The sequence below is a fragment of the Salarias fasciatus genome, chromosome 8 (genome assembly GCF_902148845.1).
Source record: "Salarias fasciatus chromosome 8, fSalaFa1.1, whole genome shotgun sequence".
Lineage (NCBI taxonomy): Eukaryota > Metazoa > Chordata > Actinopteri > Blenniiformes > Blenniidae > Salarias > Salarias fasciatus.
Window position 1 is genome coordinate 21,281,433 of NC_043752.1, and position 20,454 is coordinate 21,301,886.

At 45.7% G+C, this 20,454-nt stretch overlaps 1 protein-coding gene across 1 annotated transcript; it reads left to right on the plus strand.

Annotated features, from left to right (window-relative positions):
* The first annotated feature begins 1,013 nt into the window (after positions 1-1,013).
* Positions 1,014-20,218, plus strand: LOC115392904 (ectonucleotide pyrophosphatase/phosphodiesterase family member 7-like). The gene is made up of 6 exons (XM_030097571.1): positions 1,014-1,275; positions 5,510-5,655; positions 5,757-6,389; positions 6,642-6,885; positions 11,139-11,262; positions 20,032-20,218. Exons 1-6 carry the CDS (start codon positions 1,014-1,016, stop codon positions 20,216-20,218), a joined length of 1,596 nt encoding a protein of 531 aa, XP_029953431.1.
* Positions 20,219-20,454: the final 236 nt, after the last annotated feature.

A 20,454-nucleotide genomic window follows, 5' to 3' on the forward strand; every position in this document is an offset into this window, starting at 1 on the left:
TTTAATTTCTCCAAATAAAAAAAAGAAACGCTGTGGGATTGTTTATCATTATAAGTGAATAAAACCCTCTATCTGTCAGTCCAGTTGTAAAAGGACTTTGGCACTGAGCTGTGTAGAAACAGAAGATAAAACTATTTATTTATGTAATGTTGATGTGATTGCAGCGATAAATGTCTCTGCTCTGATAATCACACAGCTTATAATCAGATGCTCTGAAGACAAAGACATGTTTAACATTAAAGCCTGTCTTTATACACTTTACACTGAGAAGAATGAATTATGAAGAAAGCTTTTTCCTGCTCTTTCCTTCTTTTCTAGTTTGGAGTGTCCATCTTGGTTTTCTTTACTCTTTTTTCACACTTATGTGAACATGCATAATAAAAAGTTTATTTTGAGGTGCTGCCTCGTTTTCACATGGACTGTTTTTAATTGATGTTAAATGAAATGGAACTGATGTGATCAGTCAGTTTGATTTTTTTTAACTCAGGAAAAGCTTTCAGAATATGAACTGATATATTTTAAAGAATAATATCCAGAAAAAGTGAATGTTTGCCCCGACCTGAGCCTAACCCTCTTCCACAGAGAGGAGTCTCCCCCTGCTGGCAGTTGTAAACATGTACCTGCACTTCCAGTTAGCTGAGGAGTCAGCGAGGAACTATTCTGCTGTCTGAACTCAGTGCAGACTCAGTGTTTCACGGCTGTAGATCCATCTGTGTTGGGATGTTCCACAAGAATAAGACAGAGTAGTGGAAGACAGTTTTCACCTCTGACAGAATTAGATTCTGTTTTATGAGCTGACTGTGCTCCTTTGATGTGTGTGAGTGTCGATAAAGTCTGCTGTTGTCTGTGTCTTATCAGATTCTGCTCAGATCAGGAGATTATCAGTCCTCGGGTAATAGAGTCACAGTAAAACCTGTGATGCAATTCAAAGATAGAGGAGTTCATGCATAAAAGCGCAGCCCTCAGTCCGTCCGCCTCCTTGCTGAGGGCAGTGTGGATGTGGATCTGACGCCATGCTGCCGCTGCTGTGCCTCGCTGCCCTGTGCCTCTTGAGCAAACCTCCGGGCGCTGCTGCCGCTCCGCCACACTCCAGCAGAGCGGAGTCTGCCCGGAACAAGCTGCTGCTCATCTCTTTCGACGGCTTCCGCTGGGACTACGACAGGGACGTGCACACGCCTCACCTGGACGCCATGGCTGTGGATGGGGTGAAGGCGCAGTACGTCACTCCGGCGTTCATCACCATCACCAGCCCCACACACTTCACCCTGCTCACAGGTACGCCGGCAGCCGCTCTCCAGCTGGATCTGGAACTCTGAACTCCTGCCTTCAGGGTCTGTTTGTTTCATGTTAGCTGAGGTTCTCTTCAACGGGCTGGAACTGTCCCTTTCTGACACACTGTGGATCTGTGCCTCATGCTAACTTTGGACACTTTGGACCCATAACTGTGGGTCTGCTGTCCAGGTTGTTTGGGAAAACGTGGTGTGTGCGCTCGCCTTACTTAATCTGGTGCAGAATACTTGAAAGCTGGTCAAGTACTTCAAGTTGACTGATTTCTCTGAACTCTGCATCGATTCCCGGGGCTTCGGCATCACCGTGTTATTGCTGGAGTCATGGCTTCAAATCTTTTCTGAGTGGAGTTTCCATGTTCTTCCAATGCACGTGTGGGTTTCCTCCCACAGTCCAGAAGTGACCTGTTGACACTAAACGGTGTAGAGATGGGAGTGTGTGTTGCTGTCTGTCCTGTCCAGGAGAACCACAGTTCACCTGTTATCTGCTGGAACCTTCTCTCTGTGAGCAAAGTAAAAGTTTTATTCCTTCGTAGTGTTGAAACAGAGACAATTCACCAAATAGCCGGAGCTGCAGACCCAGTTTTCAAACAGGTCGTGTGAACTCAGACATCAAACATGCCCTTTGGATGGACACTCAGATGCTGGAGAGAAAGTAAATACGATGACTTCATTCAAACTCAGTTTGGCTCTACAGGCCAGCATTTCATTTATTTAAACTCTCCACGACTTGGAGAGTTTTTTGGTTTAGATCCTCAAGAAGAAAGATCCCTGCATTTAGCCATCTGATTCCACTGGGGAACACTGTGACAGGGGTCAAGGGTCATGGTCAATGATCCCCAGCAGTAAAGTGTTGGCAGCGAGATTCATAACATCAACTTCCAATCAGAGGCTGCTGCCTGACCTCTGACCTCTGCCTGCAGCTGCTGTGATATATATGTCCAGTAGTAGAATTAATAAAATGCTAAACTCACAAAACAACAGGAAATACGATGCAGGGCCGATGACACCCAGCCTGATGAAGATGACTAATATTTGACAAACAAAATAACAAAATGTTATTTGACAGCAAAAGATGGTTTTGCTCCACAAATAAAAAAAAAATGAAATCTTAAATTTGAATTTTACCAACTTTGCTTTCAGTACTTTTATACGTTTGGTTCAAATTAAGGAAAAAGAAAGAAAACAGTTCATTTTGTTGTTTAAAGCTACAGTGCGTAACGTTGGTCGCCCTCTAGTGGAATTCTTCCACATGAAGTACACCCAGCTGTCCCCGGTGTCCCAGGTGTCCCCCCCCCCCCAACTGCTGCCAGGCGATTCGCGTCTCCACAGCGAGAAACACTGCTGGAAATGGTTTTTATTCTGTGTGAATAAGGACAGCTGGTGAAGAAAAGATGGACTCTTCCGAAGATGTAATTATAGTTTTCTTTGTTTTGGCACAGAAACGCAAACAGCTTATTCAAACGGGAGACAAGGTGCCTGCTAGTTTGTAACTGACAGGTGAGTGGATGAACAGACCCAGTGGTCGTCAGTGGAAATCATTTGTTGTCCGCTGGTCTCCAGTGGCTGAAGTGGTAATTTTGTAGCCACAAGCGGCAGTCTGATGAATGACATGCTACCCATACTCAGCACCGGCGTGTACAAGCAGTGGCAAGCAGTATATAGTGTGTAGCGAGTGATAACCAACAACATAACATCGTTATCTACAGCTGTGCTAACAACTGAGTTGAGGCTACGGTCACACATGCTACCCATACTCAGCACTGGCATGACATTGTTCTTAGACAGCGTTTGCGAATGTGTGATTATTACCGTGTGACATTATGTTGGCAGGCTGCTAACATTACAGCATAACGTTCATAGCACCATTTACAAAAAATAATAAAGTACTTAAATAATTATAAACCAAGTCCCTTACTTATCCAACAGCAGCAAGGCAACATCTGTGTCTGCCCTCAGCCCAGTTTCTGTTTTCAGCGCTCTCCACCGAGGAAAAGCCACGCCAATACAAATCCTCGCTTGCCTTCTCCGTCGGTCACTTTCCTTCCTGGCCAGCAGTCCTTCTGCCGTCCGTCCAGGCTTTTTTTGGTGGTAGGACCCACTTCAGGACTCTTTCTCGGCCGTTTCTTTGGATTCTCTGCCATGTGGCTTCCTCGGTCTGCCTGTTGCTATGAGACCCTCCCGTCCTCCCCCTCCCTTCTTGTTGTGACGTAAAATGCGTCATTTCCTGCTTGCCAGCGCGGGAATGTCGCCGGTCGACACGCAAAGCAAGAATTATATATATTGAAAAATCCCGCGAGATGTTAGAGGAGCCGATCGGCTTAATCTGCATTTTGCCATCTCCACTAGTCGTGGCCTGGTTAAAACGGACATTCATAGACATTTAAAGTTACGCACTATAGCTTTAACTATGTGCACCAACAAACACTTCACCGTCCTCTTCCATTCTCCTCCTTAAAACATTAAAGTTAAATGTTGTAATTTGAACTTATTTCCAGTACAAAATACAAATTCTGTTAACAGTAGAAATGGAAAACGAAAATATTCTTCTTTTCCTTATGCAGAGTTACACAAACGTAAAAATGTTACTGCCGCCTGTCCGCAGTAAAAAAAATAAAATATTGACTTTTTTCTTATTTATATGACGATACAAATGCAAACATTAACATTAACATTATCTGAAAAGGTGATTTGTTGTTGTAAACAACGAGGAGAACTAGTTTTTTCAAATGAAAAGGAGAACTAAATCCTCCTCAGGCTGCAGTCTCCTGTGAAAGATAGAACATTAGAGACATTTTAGTTACTTGTGTTGAAAATTATATAAAAGGAAAACAATGGGGTGAAAATAAGTCTACATTCCAGAAGGTTCACAGACACCCCACGTTTATTTTTAGAGTCTCATTTTCTCACCTCTTTAATTATTTCAGTAAACTTTGTGAGTTTGTGTCTTTGAACGCCTCACGTGGTAATGTCCCAGCTGCCCTGAACGTCTCTTACGTGAACAGCAGCAGACAGTCAGAGATGGGTTCTCAACAAATGTTGGCCTCAAAATAAAAGTTTTAAATCAAAACAAGCCTGCTGGTCGTCTCTGCAGGAGTGTCCGGTGATCTACGGTAGAGCCCGAGGGTCCAGCTGATCCGTCTCAGAGCACAGCGCCCCCTCACGTTCCTGGAACTTACTCTTTATTTCAGCTTTTATTCTGTGCATCTTTCAATTTTGCTTCATCATTTTTTTACACAGCACACACATTTCATACCATGAAATTCCATCAAAGCCCATCAATTCGGACTGGAAGCTGTGGCTTTATCAGTGACACCTGGAGTCCTGAAGCGTTTCAGGTTATCGTTTATACACTCATCCAGTACTTGACCCAGTCAGAGGGAATCGAGCCCCGGCCGGGGTCCAGGCAGCACCTCGGCCCCCCGTGGCCTCCTGGATGACCCCCATCTCCTGGCCCCTCTGATACCCAGCATGCTGAGGGCTCTGCAAACCCTCTGCACCCCATCTCAGTGGACTCACAGCCTGTTAGTGTGAATGCTGAAGACAGTCACATCATAGTGGTCCTATTTCTTCATTTTCTTGTTTTGTCGCCTGCTGTGACCACATTTCCATCAGCTCAGCAGACGTGGTCCTCTCCTCTCACTGGTCTTCCTGATGTGGTTTCTCGGGGACCGGTGGAACAACCTGCTCGGCATTAGTCTTGGCAATAACCAAAATAGACCTGGGCAATGTTTGAGGAATATTTTCTACTAACCAACAATCAATTTTCAGTTTTCAACTGAACTTAGCTCAATTTTATTTGTAGAGCACTTTAAAAACAGCTGGATCAAAGTGCTGTACGTGAATACTGAGAGCGGCAGACGGCAGGCCACCTCAGTCATGGCTGATTGAAACCAGTTGGCATCTCTGTCACACTTCCTGCCCTGCCGCCCCTCCTCTCGCTCACATCACCCAGCTCCTGAAGCCAGGTGGAGGCAGCGGTGGTCTGGAGGTTGGAGAGGTGGAAGGTCTCGCCCTGGACCCCACTGTTCTCTGGGTGCTGAGCTTCTCCCAGCATGTGCCGTTATGGGGATCGATCAATAGGATGAGGACAGAAAGAAATTCTTCCAAGGTTCACAGCTTTCCGATCATCATACAGTCTATTCCTGTTTTGTGTTCTACCTGTGGGATGAATTAGTTTCAAGGCTAAATGGATTTTTGGAACGATTTTCTTTTTCCATCAGGGCGATACATTGAGAATCATGGAGTGATTCACAACATGTGGTTCAACACCACCACTCAGGAGAAGAAGCAGTACTACCAGAGCCAGTTTGTGGACTCCTACTGGGACAATGGCAGCTTACCCATCTGGATAACAGCTCAGAGACAGGTTCCTTCAATCTACCTGCTTGTCTTTTACTTGTCACAGTGTCAAGCTGGATTACCATTCCCAAATGAACATCCTAATGTTCTTTTTCCATACTCTTGTAGGGTCTTAAAGCCGGATCTCTACACTTCCCCGGTACAGCAGCCACGTACAGAGGAGAGACGGTGGAGGTGAAGGAGGTGGAACCTCTTTTTTATGACTATTCCAATGAGACTGATTGGAGACTGAACATTGACAAAGTGATCGGAGAGTGGTTCCACCAGCAGGACCTGGACTTCGTCTCCTTGTACTTTGGAGAACCAGATCTGGTTGGGCACAGGTACGGACCAGATTCTCCAGAACGCCGAGAAATGGTTGAGCAGGTGGACCGGACCGTGGGCTACATCAGGGAGAAGGCCCGCCAACACGGCCTGACTGATCGGCTCAACATCATCATGACCGCCGACCACGGGATGACCACCGTGCTGCGGGGCGGTCTCGTTAACGAGATCATTCTCTCTGAGATCCCAGGCTTCAGCTTCAAAGATCTCCAGTTTCACCTGGTGGATTATGGTCCCACTGGGATGCTGCTGCCTAAAGAAGGGAAGCTGGAGACGGTGTACCAGGCTCTGAAAGGAGGCCACCCCCACCTGCACGTGTACAAAAAGGAAGAGATGCCTGAACGGCTGCACTACAGCAAACACCCTCGACTCCTGCCCATCATACTGTTTGCAGATCCTGGATATGTCATCAATGGGGTGAGAGAGTGCAGGAGTGATTTAATGTGTGGCTGTAATAAAAACCCACGCCTTGACGGTGTGCTGTCAGGACCAGGAGTGCAGGGGTTGGGTGAATCCTTCAGAAGGATGAAAGATGGGAGATAAGTGGGGAAATAATTACAATATATAAAGTTCATCATAATTAAAAAAGGTCTCAGATTTCAGAAACAAGTGAAAAACAGTCTGAAACGTCCAACCATGTCATTTGTTGTTGTCTCTCTCCTCGTGTAGTTTTTCCCTCTGCAGTTCAACAAAGGCGAGCACGGCTTTGACAACCAAGTCCTGGACATGAAACCCTTCTTCAGAGCAGTTGGTCCTGATTTCCAGAAGAACCTTGAGGTGGGGCCCTTCGAGACGGTCCACGTGTACGCCCTGATGTGCCACTTACTTGAAATGAGCCCCGAGGTCAACGATGGAAGCCTGGACTACACCAAACACATGCTGGTACCAAGGTCCGGCGCAGAGGGAAGCCACAGTAAGGAACCTTTTCACCTCCAGTTCCGAGTGTCAGCAGCATGATGGCTTTCTTCTCTGGGTTTCCAGCTCAGCATATCCAGACACAAAAACAGAAGCTCATTTTCATGTGCTGTTTGGAGGGAGATAATATTTACCTCATATTTTGCTTTTATTGGTTAGCATCACCATGTCCTGAATGTCTGGATGGTCACTGCTGACTGCTTGTTTCAGACGGGCTCAGCTGGCCTGCTGATCACTGATCAGTTTTGGTTTTGTTTTCTTAAGCAACCACATCATCATTATGTTGGAAACATATTTATTTGGTATTAGAACATTTGTACATTGGTTTAGTGGTCAAGTCTGTTCAGAGTAAATCTGTAGTAACACACTGCAGCACCTGCCGCTGGTCAGGCTGGGTCTTTGTTTCTTTGTTTGACTCCTGATTGCTTGATGTTTGTTGCTCCATTCCTCATATTGTGTGTGTACAGCGTGAAGCAGTGAATGAGTGTGTGAAAAGCAAAAAAAAAAAAACAAAAACCCCGATACTTGTGTCTTCAAAATTCTCTGTGGGGGTAGGGCTGGACGATATGGCCAAAAATGTTATCACGATATAGGTATTACTTTCGGTCGATATGATATAATACCGACATCGATTTAATAATACAAAAGCCTAAGAAAAACTGGGAAGAATCATGTACATAATGTACTACCTGTAAAACTAGAAATTAGTTATCCAGGAAGCTCCTCCAGTATAACACTTTAGAAATAAAAACTACAATAAATTAAATGTTTACCTTTTATTTAAGAAATATGAAATCACTGTCAAATAAACGTAAGTTTCACCTTTTTCAATATGAATAGCTTTAACTTTACACTTAAATACAGTTATGTTATTGTTGTAGATTCAAACAAAGGTTCAACCAGGAAGAAAAATAAAAGTGCTCAGAATTACTGCAATAAACAGAAAAAAGAGTGAGCAACAACAAACATAAATATTACTGGGACAGGGGATTGAAATAACTGCCATACACTCACCTTTTCAATATTAATAGCTTGTCTAAACTACAACACAGTTTTTATTAAAAAAATCAAAGTGCTCAGAATTACTAAGGTTAAAGCTCGTGTCCGGCGTTTCAGTTCGTTTCCAATGTATGAATCATTTTTCAACAGAGCTTCAACGTGTCAGTCTGGTTCGATACTACAATATAATATCAGCATAAAGCAATATAAACATGTATTTATGAGCCCCGCCTTCGTCTCATAGACCCCCATGTTATCCGAAAAAGCGCCGGTCAGCTTCAGCCAATAGATTTCGAGCTTCCGCCTTGTCGTGTTGTCAGTCAAAGTGTGGAGCAGCCAGAGAGCACGGCCGCTCGCCCAGCAGAGGAGAGTTAGCTCTGCAGCAGATATATCCACTGTCTGCTGAACATCCACCGTAAACAGCTCAACATGGAGGATGCTGCAGGACTCAGAGGCTCTCATTTTCACCCGACGGATAATAGCGTGCACAATTAAAGGGGCGTGGCTTGGTCGCTCATGAAAGCAGAGGGAGGGCGGAACCTCCAGACATTGGATTAAAAAAAACTCTCTCGTTCAAAACTCCGGACACGAGCTTTAAGTACAGATTACTTAAGGTTGTAGTGATTATGGTGACACTGCAGCGAATCCCTGTACTTTTCTTTTTTTTTTTTTTTTGTGGTATTTGTCTCCGCTGTTTCAGTGTCTTGTAAATTATAGACGGTCCCTGAACCCCCCAGCACTACCAGCTTTGTTTCTGCTGCTTCATCGACGGATACTTTTAATGAAAATGAGCTTGTAGCCTGTCGTCCAGCTCACAGCGATGGGATGCAGGCGCCCTTTGTATGTTACTGACGTTTTGTTAAAGAGTTATTGAGACCGAAAGTCTGCATCTGTCAACATGCTGCTAACTTTAATGGGCTGTTCAGTGAATGATATTCCTAATTCGTGGCCACAAATTAGTATTTCGTGCGCACGATTTATTATTTCGCGGCCACAAATTAGCTTGTGGAAGCTTGTTCAGTCGCGTTTACATCACAAGTTCTCATTTTGGAGCTCAAACTCACTGCGGTGGAGCTCAGCTTGTAGCCTGAGCTGAGGACGGCCAGCTGTAGCTGCAGAGCACTGATCACTCTCTTGAGGCGCTTTCTGCTCGGCTTGAATCGGCGGCGCCGTGAACAGCAATTAGTGATTGTGAAACACATACTGTAATGCACTATATCGAAAATGTGTTTAAAACTCATATCACCGTTATTGAATAAAAATATACCGCGGTATATATTGATATCGAAATTTTGTCCAGCCCTAGATGGAAGGATGATGGACGGATAGATGGATGGAAGGATGATGGATGGATGGATGGATGATGGATGGATAGATGGATGGAAGGATGATGGATGGATGGATGGATGATGGATGGATAGATGGATGGAAGGATGATGGATGGATGGATGGATGGAAGGATGATGGATGGATGGATGGATGATGGATGGATGGATGGATGGAAGGATGATGGATGGAAGGAAAGATGATGGATGGATGGATGGAAGGATGATGATGGATAAATGGATGGAAGGATGATGGATGGATGGATGGAAGGATGATGATGGATAAATGGATGGAAGGATGATGATGATGGATAAATGGATGGAAGGATGATGGATGGATGATGGATGGATGGATGTGTAGGGGAACTACCCTTTTATTACTTCACTTGTATTTAATTGCTCCCCCTGTAATTTGTTTCATTCCTCAGCACTGCCCATCCCCACAGCGGAGCACTGACACACAGGCTGTTCCCCTGCTTCACCACCAGAGGGAGTATCCCCTAAAGTGAGCAGGGTCCGACAGAAACCTGTTACACACCCACACAGATGTGGCAGTGTGTTCTGTGTCTTACAGAACTCTTCACTGAAGCTCTTTTTCAAAACATCCACACGAGTCGGGTCGTCCCTCCAAGTGTGCAATAGATGGATGATGGATGGATGGATGATGGATGGATGGATGATGGATGGATGGAAGTAGGGCTGGACGATATGGCCAAAAATGTTATCACGATATAGGTCTTAAATTCGGTCGATACGATATAATTCCGATATCGATATAAATAATACAAAAGCCTCAGAAAAACTGTCTACTCTGGAGGAACACATGAGGGATGGGTTTTTCAGAGTCACTCTGGGTGAACATGTTCCTGATTTTAGAGACTTTAAAGGTGAAAAAAGGAGGTTCTGAAGACTTGTTTACTGTAGCGTTGAAGGAGACGCCCTGGTCCAAAGTAACACCAGGTTCTCTCGGTGGTTCCAGATGTTTACATCATTTCTTTCTCAGGTGTTCTGTTCATCTGCAGAACAGTGGAAGTTAATGGAGTGTTCCCTGATTATGTTCCCTACAGGAAGCATGTTAATGTGAAGAGTATAGGCTCTAAGACAGAACCCTGTGGAAGATGATCACCCAGGGTTCATCTTGGAGGTGATATTTTCTTCTCAGAAGGATAATAGAAAGACCTCTGCTTGGTAATGGAGGCCATCAGAGCAGGACGGAAGATGCTCCAGTTGGTGGACTCCAAACATCCCTGGAGAGTGGCTTTGCTCTCACTGGTCCACTGCCTGAGGGTCTTGGTCACATCCTTGATTTCCCTGATGACTGGAGAGTAGGCAGGGACAGGATGGTGAGGAGATCAGCTGAGTGTAGAAGAGGAAGAACGGCAGCAGTAATGTTTATCAGGTGTCTTCCCCGGGCGGGCGAGCGTGAGATGTACGGTTTAATGCTTCCAGGGATTCGTTGGGATCGCACTGATTAAAGTCTCCAAGAATAAACATGGACCAATCAGGGAATAATTGATCAGCCTTACTGAGGTACCTCCTGATGCGGTTGGTTGCTGAAGTGGGGTTGGCTTTGGGGTGAACGTAAAGCACTGGGGGAATTCTCTCTGTAGGGTAAAGGGAAGGAGAGACAGCTGTCTGAGTGCAGAGAACTGACAGGGGTCAGTGTGGACAGTCAGACCTCTGCCATGTTGTTTACTGGTGTTTACAGATGTTAACAGTGGCGACTGAGAGCTGAGGTTTGAGCTGAACACTGAACGACAACGACATAAACAGTTTCTAATAGCATAAAGCTAGTTCATGCTAACCTCATACCTCACTATGGCTCTGAATGTCACCCAGCATGATGATATTCAGGATAAGACTGTGTTTGTGGCAGCAGCTGATTCTTCTGCATGAGTTTCTCTGAAAGCTGTATGTCTGTTTGCAGCTGCAGAGATGGGTGTCCTTTCCCAAGTTGCAGTTGGCCTGGCGGCAGTGACGGGCTTCCTGGTTCTGGTCTTCATCACAACCACTTCCTACACTCTGCTGAAGAGGAGGAGAGCAGAAAACAGGTAAGATGTCCTGCTCCTGCAGAATGATGCTGTTTTCTCCTGGCCAGGCCTTCCCTCACGCTCTGATGCTTTCTGTTCCTCAGATTCAGACGGGAGTCTGACGGTGACGACAAAAGCAAAAACATGAAGCAAACTGCATTATAACTTCAGTGCCAATATATTTCCCTTCATCTCATTCGAGGAATTCTTCGAAAATAAATCTTCTGAAGCGAGGTGCATCTTCATCTGCTTTTGCAGAGTTTCTAGTGATATGATTGATTTATTCTCACAGTTTATGAAGAAAGCATTTGTTCTGCTGTACTCGTCGAAATGTTCGAAATGGGCTGGAAGTGTTCGCTTTTCGCAGTGCTTTGAATGAGACTGAACTCTGCATGGAGCTGGTTAATCCAATGTATTGTAGTCTGTATTTTCTTCTTTTTGTCAATAAAAGTAGCACCTGTTTCTGATTTACTCTGTCTTAGTGAGACAGTGAGCAGTGGAAGTTAAATTACTGTAGTCAGATGGAACGCCTTCAATTTGAGGACGATTTTAATGGTTGGAAGTGTGTTTTTATGGTTATTTGGCCCAAACATGTGGTACAGTCGGCTGCTGTGGCTCGGTTGGAGAAGTGGGTCATCATTCATCCTGCAGGTTGGAGATGCAAACTTGACTTTTTACAGTGCTCAAGTTCTGAAAATTTAAAAAGGAAAAATGAAACAAACTTTGTGCTAACAGTTTGGCTAACCATTAATTTCCCTGACGTGACGGAGCTGAAATACACGTGACGGTCAGGCGTTTCTCTCTTCAGGTTACTGGTAACAGATCCACCGACGTGCTGAGTGCGGCTGATGGAGATTTGTTGACCTTGCACTGCATTTGACAATCGCTGTACAATTTCATGCTTGAACACAGAGTTGGATACTCCAATAAAGCTTTTACATAATGATTTGTGGGAGTATCTCATTTATTACCTGTCTGCATACGTTTTTGAAGCAGCTACAAGAACTTTAATATCAAAGCGTCTTTATTGCAACTCTTTTACATTGGTGATGATCTGGATTAAAGGTTCAAAATGATTGATACTGATCAGGTCCCACTTGGTTCCTGTTGATGACTCTTCAGCTCAGACTAAACTTAGACATGGAGTTCCACAGGGTTCTGTCTTAGCACCTAAAACTCAAGGACTTCAGGAATGGTTGAGGTGCGGAAAGACTTCATGACGTGGCATGACGTGGTTTACCTGTGCCTGAGAGTGTGATTGCAGTCAGTGTTGAATAATTTTATAATATTCTTTACATCATGCTTATTATATTATGTTAGCTACTATTGTTCATGTAATGCATGTCTCTGTTAGTTATAGTAGGCTAGTAGACACAGGCGTAGAAAAGACATGTATCCTTTTTCTGTTCGCCAGCCTGCCATTTTTCATTTTTACGGCAGCCTCTTGGCAGCTGGACAGTTTGTTTTTCTAAAGTTAAGATGACAGGTCAATTGTCTCTCTGTCTCCCTCTGGTGTAAATGAGGCTCATTGGACAAGAAATGTAACACCATGATTTGTTGCACAACACCTGGCATTTGGGAAGAGTTGAAGGAGACTTGATGGAGGCTGAGTGGGCCTCCTAAGGGGTCACGGACAGTGACCTTTGTAGGGAGGGGGGAACAATTGTGTCTTGAAGGAGACTCAACGAATGTTTGAACAATTGTGTCTTGAAGGAGAACTAATTAAGCAGCAACGAACCCCCAAGAAATAGTATAAATAGATGGAGCGGAGAGCGATCGGCGCGTCAGTTCTTTTGGTCAACCTGACTGCCAGGAGGGTTTTTTGGGAATAAAGTCCTCCTTTTGCATTCTGACTCTGACTCTGCCTGATTTTTCTGAGGAGAACTACGATGGAAGACTTCAAGAACCAAGAATGGATATACTTGAGGATTTTACGTTTTTTCTGGAATATATGTTTGTGGGGTTTTTTGCACCGTGACTGGCCTAGGATACTTTTTAAAATAAAATTCCACGACATCAGCTGGTGCTCTGATTCATAAGGAGTGTCTGACTCCGTTGTGTTAGTCAGACCGTCTTGAATCCAGCGGCTCAAAGGTAATCTGAGTGGATTTTGGTTGTCGGATTAGATCAAGTCTGGAAAATGGGTTGTTCCACAGCTGCAGAAAGTCTCCTCTGAGCCTGGTTCTACAGAAAGTCTCCTCTGAGTCTGGTTCTGCAGAAAGTCTCCTCTGAGTCTGGTTCTGCAGGAAGTCTCCTCTGAGCCTGGTTCTACAGAAAGTCTCCTCTGAGTCTGGTTCTACAGAAAGTCTCCTCTGAGTCTGGTTCTACAGAAAGTCTCCTCTGAGTCTGGTTCTACAGAAAGTCTCCTCTGAGTCTGGTTCTGCAGAAAGTCTCCTCTGAGTCTGGTTCTGCAGGAAGTCTCCTCTGAGCCTGGTTCTACAGAAAGTCTCCTCTGAGTCTGGTTCTACAGAAAGTCTCCTCTGAGTCTGGTTCTGCAGAAAGTCTCCTCTGAGCCTGGTTCTACAGAAAGTCTCCTCTGAGTCTGGTTCTGCAGAAAGTCTCCTCTGAGCCTGGTTCTACAGAAAGTCTCCTCTGAGTCTGGTTCTGCAGGAAGTCTCCTCTGAGCCTGGTTCTACAGAAAGTCTCCTCTGAGCCTGGTTCTACAGAAAGTCTCCTCTGAGCCTGGTTCTACAGAAAGTCTCCTCTGAGTCTGGTTCTGCAGAAAGTCTCCTCTGAGCCTGGTTCTACAGAAAGTCTCCTCTGAGTCTGGTTCTGCAGGAAGTCTCCTCTGAGCCTGGTTCTACAGAAAGTCTCCTCTGAGCCTGGTTCTACAGAAAGTCTCCTCTGAGTCTGGTTCTGCAGAAAGTCTCCTCTGAGTCTGGTTCTGCAGGAAGTCTCCTCTGAGCCTGGTTCTACAGAAAGTCTCCTCTGAGTCTGGTTCTGCAGAAAGTCTCCTCTGAGTCTGGTTCTGCAGGAAGTCTCCTCTGAGCCTGGTTCTACAGAAAGTCTCCTCTGAGTCTGGTTCTACAGAAAGTCTCCTCTGAGTCTGGTTCTACAGAAAGTCTCCTCTGAGTCTGGTTCTGCAGGTTTCTTCCTTTTTAAAGACAGTTTTCCTTTCATTCATCTCATCTGCTTGCTCATGTGGAACTGTCTTTTTCTTTAAAAGTACCCTGAAATGACTGTGTTGTAAATGGAATGATGTAAATAAAGTTTAGTTGAAGTTTAATTAAATTATGAACTATTTCTAACTTGAATGAGACGGGGGAATTTTATTTATTCATGTAGAGCAGTAGCAGTAACCCGAACCCCTAATAACTCAAAATGAATCGTTCAGATAAAACCAGAGTGCAGGAGGCAGAGATACGAGAACAGGGCAAAGTACAGTACTTAAAGGTATGATGGACGATTTTCTTGAAAAAGTCGAAGCCAAACGTCTGTTACTCACTTTTTGAAAACGCGCATGCGCCAGACAACATGGCTGCAGGCCTCCTTTTTTTCTCTCTCTCTCTACATCTGATTGTTGTTTTTGCTCAACTACTCCTACGAGCCGCTTTTTTTTTTTTTTTTTTCCCTTGTCCTGTTCAGCAGCTGGGGCGTGCAATATTGTATGATTGTAGCCTTTTACTATCCGAACAGATTTTAATGTTAGCAGCAGGACGAGACTGAGTCTCCTGCTGCTGCTGCCTTTATTTAAAACTGGCATCCGGCATGGCTGAGGACAGGACCGGGACGGAGACGCTCAGGGAGCAGGGACAGAAAGAGAGAGAGATAAAGAGAGGGAAAGGGGGGGGGGGGGGGGGGGGGCACAACCTTTGTACAAATTCACAATGCAAAACAGTGTTGTCGATGCACCACACGCAAGCAAGAACAATCCCAAACCCCAATCTAGACAACACCAAAACAGAGCCGACAACCAACACAAAAACTGACAGAACCATACATATATATATACATATATATATATATATATATATATATATATATATATATATGTATATATATATATATATATATATATATATATATATATATATATATATATAAAATTTTTTCTTTTTTTTTCCCCTGACGAACCATAGCAGTGAACAGACCAGGCCACAAAAATAAAAGGAGGTGTAGGGAAGGAAGGAAATGCAAGGACACCACAAACCTTTTTTTTTTTTTTTGAGAATATAGCTAGTCGTAACTAGTAATAACTAGTAGTAAACTCGGGGCGTGCATCAAGAGAGGGCTACTACAGATCACCATTAGTCTAACCACCACAAGAAGACAAGGTAACCCAGTATGTGAAGAGTGATTAAAGATCAGCGTGATTATCAAAATATGATGGTGACAGTGATGGTGATAGTGATCATGCATATATGACCTCTGACCCCTGAGAAGGCCAGAAGCAGGCCAGAGAGGCCCTCAGAGCCCAGACAGCCGGCGGTCATCACAGAGCCCGGATCCAAGCCGCTCCCCCAGGCAGACGCCCCCGCTCCGGTTCAGAAATGGGTCAGAGGAAAGCCCCGGCCGGGGACCCCGGCGGTCCCGGGGCCCGGGCCCCGCGGAGCCACGACCGGCAGGAGCCGGTCCACCCCGGGCGCCGGACGCCCGGGGCGGGCAGGGCCGAGAGCCCAAGGCCCAAGAGCCCAAGAGCCGACCCCCCACCCAGGCGGAGGGCCATGACCCCCCCAGGAGAACCGGCCCACACGGGCGGCTACCCACCCCAAGCCAGTACACCCCCCAGCGCTCCGGCCACGCACCCCGAGATCCAGGGCATCACACCCCCCCCGCCCCATCCCAACACTCACACCCACTCACTCACACTGACACACACACACACACACACACACACACACACACACACACACACACACACACACACACACGAATGCACGCGAGCCTACGAGCCGCTTGACGGCGTTACGCAAGCATTTCTCCGGTGAGATTGACATGTCAGAGGACCAATAGTTGAGACTCGCATCACGCCATTCATTGGCTAAAACATCGTCCATTATACCTTTAATCTGGAACAGGAGCCTGTTCATGAAACTGAGGAAAAATAAGACAATGCGAGTCATTACAGCAACTAATTAAGAAGAGGCCTTTAACAATTGTGGAACTTTCTGTATGCATGCTTTCAAAACGTCAAGATAGCGAGTTTTCATAGGTTCTACTTCTCAGTGTTCAATGTACAATCATTAGACTCATCCCTGGTAAAATCAGAACCACACAAACACACACACACACACACACACACACACGCTCAGTGTCATATCAGTGCATCCTCTAATAAAGATAGAAAAGGTGGTTTATCTGTGTGAGAAGATAGGGGCTGACTGATAATGTCAATAAAGTACACTCATTGGGGTGTATCCATAACATTATGCGACTCAGTCTACTAATCCGGGCTCCGCTCTGGGTGGACAGTATAGAAAACAGTCTGACAGGCAGGCAGAGAACAACTGAGCCTCTGAGCCACAGCAGTGTTCAGCGCTGAAGTGAAGGTGGAAAGCCTCATACGCGTCCTGGAGGAGACCCAGTAAAGACCAGAAAAAAGACAACCGGGAGGATTAGAGTCACAGCCGTCAGCACAGAGGTGGAGGTTTTGACCAGCAGCATCACAACTTTGGAAGACCAACAAAAAAAGTTGAACTCTCAGCTCAAACAGAAGGACGTCAAACTGAAAGACCAGGAGCAGCAGATTCAAGCCTTGGAAAACAGGCTGGAGTCACAAATTGACCAGACTGAGAGGCTGCAGGAGCTGCTGGAAGTCCAGAGCTGTGAGGCAGAGGAGCTCCGGGATCACCTGGCCGGCTGTGAGACAAACACTCCCTACCTGCACGAAGAAGTCCACTGGCTCAGAGCTGCCTTAGAAATGGAGGAGGCAGCGTCAGAACATCTGAAAAAGCAGAGAGTCTGAAGGTCACTAAGCTGCAGGAGGCAGAAGAAGAGAGATCTGGCCTGCAGGCTGAGTACCAGCAGAGAGTCGGCCAGCTCAGTTCAGAGCCGTCACAGGAGGCAGACCCTGGGTAAAAACCTCCAAATTCCCACCTTCTGTAGGTCCCTCAAATGCATCACACCCACATGGTCACATGGGTCCCACAGCCAACCCAAGGCTTTGGAGGGAACGTTAACTACGACCTCACTTCCTGTCCTGTCAGTTGTGTGGGGAGGAGCTGAGGAAGCAGTGCACAGGGCAGTTCCAAATCCAGACCTTGATGATAATCCTTCTGATTACAGCTAATACAAATGCAAACTCCCCAAAAAGCTCAGATGCTTAAAAGAAAAAAGTGGCAGCCCTTCAAAGTAAAAGTTAACTAACAAACAAAAAATACAACCTAAAACCTGAAGCCACTGCGGCAGGGCGGGGGTGCAGACAGCACCACCTGGGGAATTTAGAACCAGGAAATAGTTCAAAGTGCTCTACATGCTGCTGTTCAAAAATGAAGGAGGTCACTGAAACAGGGGGGAAGAAACAGGGAAAAGGGAAATGGAAGACAGAGGTTTCAAGAACTTCAGAGTGAAACCAGAATGAATCGGTTAGAGGAGATCCGGAGAGCACACACTGAAGGGCAGAAGGAAAACTCAACCTGAGCTTCATAAAATTATTCACAAAGTTCATGCTTTCCCAAAAAGAACTTGTAAACAGCGTGGCGTGAGCGGCGGTGGAACAGTGAGTACGAAGAGATGAGTCGAAGTTCAGTGGTCCACTTCTTTTTTATTTTCTTGTGCAAAAAATCAACGATAAAGTGCAGAAGTGCAAAAAGGTGCATTGGAGGATTTTCCAGGAGTTTGGCTTCCCCAGCAGCAGCACACAGCGGCCTCGGCCTCGGTCTCTCTGCTGAGTGTCTTTGGGCCCTTAAATACACCCAGCTTAATAGGGTAAAACCATTAAAAACTCCAGGAGGTATAAAACATAATATTAGATCTCTAAAACTATGTTAAAATCCTCCATTATAAACTCATAATATTAACCTAATGAAAACAAAACCCATACTTAAGAATAAACCAAACTAACAACCCAAATAAATACATTAAATCCTAAACCATATCTAAAATCCGTGAAACCACCCCCCACCCATTTCCACTCTTGGTCCAGCCCGGAACCTTCTTTAGTGGTGTCCGTCCCCCGGGGAATCTTTTGCCCGGACACCACTCCTGGACACAAGAGCCGAAAGGTGAGTTAAAATCACACACACACACACTTCACCACATTCATACACCCAACACCTTCTCCACACTCACTGCATGCATGACAACACCTAAAAGAAAAGCTAATTAAAAACAGGCACATATATTGCACGTTTCCCAATCTTGATTTGTCATTTGTTTGTCCTGCAGGTCCGCCGCCACACCCGACCAGACCCACAGACAAACATCCTTCAATAAATAAATAAATCATTTAAAATGACAATCGTCGTGCAAATTCTTCTCAATGTGCAAATTAGCCTCTTAAAGTGTTGTGTGCATTACAAAGTGCAAAGTGAAAGAGAAAAAGTGTCTGTGTGCAAAGTGCAGTGCATTTCACCAGTGACGAACGCCTGTTCGTCACAGAACTATTTTGTTCTTTAAGTTCTTTTTTTTAACATTGCTGCGAGCTACGAGCTAATTTGTGAACATTATTGACACCCCCCCACACACACACACATGCACCAACTACGCACTCCGGAAAATCTTCAGCTCTATAACCATCACTGTAAATAGATTTAACCTTTGTAATTTTGTGATTTTGTAAATTATGTTAATTCTGTAAATTGTTGTTGTTGCTGCTATTGTGCTATTTGTTTGTGTCTTAACTCCTATGATTTATATTTTATACTTGTGCCTTTTTAAATCTGTTCCTTCTTTTGTCTGTTTATATTTTCACCAAAACAAGTTCCTGGTACAGGCTGCTGTTCTTGGCAATAGATCCGTTTCTGATTCTGATGTGGGTGACAGGAGGATCTTGGCCAAGCTCACATCCATTATGGAGGACAGCTCTCACCCACTGCACCGAGCAGCGGAGGAGCTTCGCTGCTCCTCTCCTCTCTCTGTGATCTGATTGTACACCGATCAATAATCCACGCCGCATCAGGAATACCGCCGTGTCGCAGCAAGCATGGGTACGTTGAGGTTTGGCTGGACACCGGCGCCTCCCAGGCACGTGTTCCTTTAGAAACTCTTTAGAAATTTCTTTACAAACTTAGAAAACAGCAATACCTGCAGCGGGAAGGTAATAAGAAGGGAATATATTTAATATTTCAGTTAACCACAGCTCTCTGCTGTGAATACCCAAATGGTCAGTTGATTGTGTGCAAAAGAGAGATTAGCTTATCTGGTGTGGTTCATGTTGGACGCCATGGAGAAGGTGTCCCCTTCTTCTGGCTCTGACGGCGGCCCCGCTGTCCGCCAGCTGGCCAGGTAACTTTCACACTTACTCCATGTTGACACTGGTTAACCAAGCAGGAAGACAGCTGTTGGAAAGGACTGTTTTTCCTTTCTTCAGACCTCACGTGTGGTGGGTCGGCCAGCAGGTGTTGCCAGGAGGCGCAGAGGAGGAAAGCAGCAGGCTGGTTTTGTGTGACTTTGAAATTTGAGGGATGAAATGAGTAAGTGCAGAACTTCACTGTCAGCTATTCTTTGCTTCACAGGTGCTGGCAACACCGTCACCTGCCCCTGAGCCCGTCCCTGCCTCCCGCCCCAGCCCACCAGGCCCCCGGGTTGGTTCTTGGTTTTATACTCTGCGTGTCTTATTTGTAGATGACCTGCATCATGTCTCTTTAGTTTGAACACGCTGTAAAACCTGTTGCTTCCTTTCTGTGTCAGGCGGAGGCAGCAACCCAGGAGGTGGTGGAGGAGGTGTTGCCCCCGACCGCAGGCCCGGTTCCAGCGGCGGTCGGGGAAGAGGGTCCTGCTGCGTGCCCTGCCGTGCCGACGGAGCAACGCGTCTTCCCCGAAGCTAAGTGTCCCGTTCCCGAGCGTTCCCGGTCAGGCCAGTCAGGTGTTGGTGTGAGCGCAGCGAGGCGAGCAGCAGTGGTTGACGTCAGGACGGGGATCAGGCTCCAGAAGGTTGTGCAGGGATCCTTCCACCAGGGCAGCCAGAGGTTTAGCAACGCAGGGAAGCAGTGCATGGCTGTAGCTGCACTCAGCTTAGCCAGACACATGTTGAACAGTGTGCTCTCATGGGGGAGGCAGGACCTTGATGATGTCTTGGTTTGTGGTGATGCACTGTACACCACGGCGATGAGC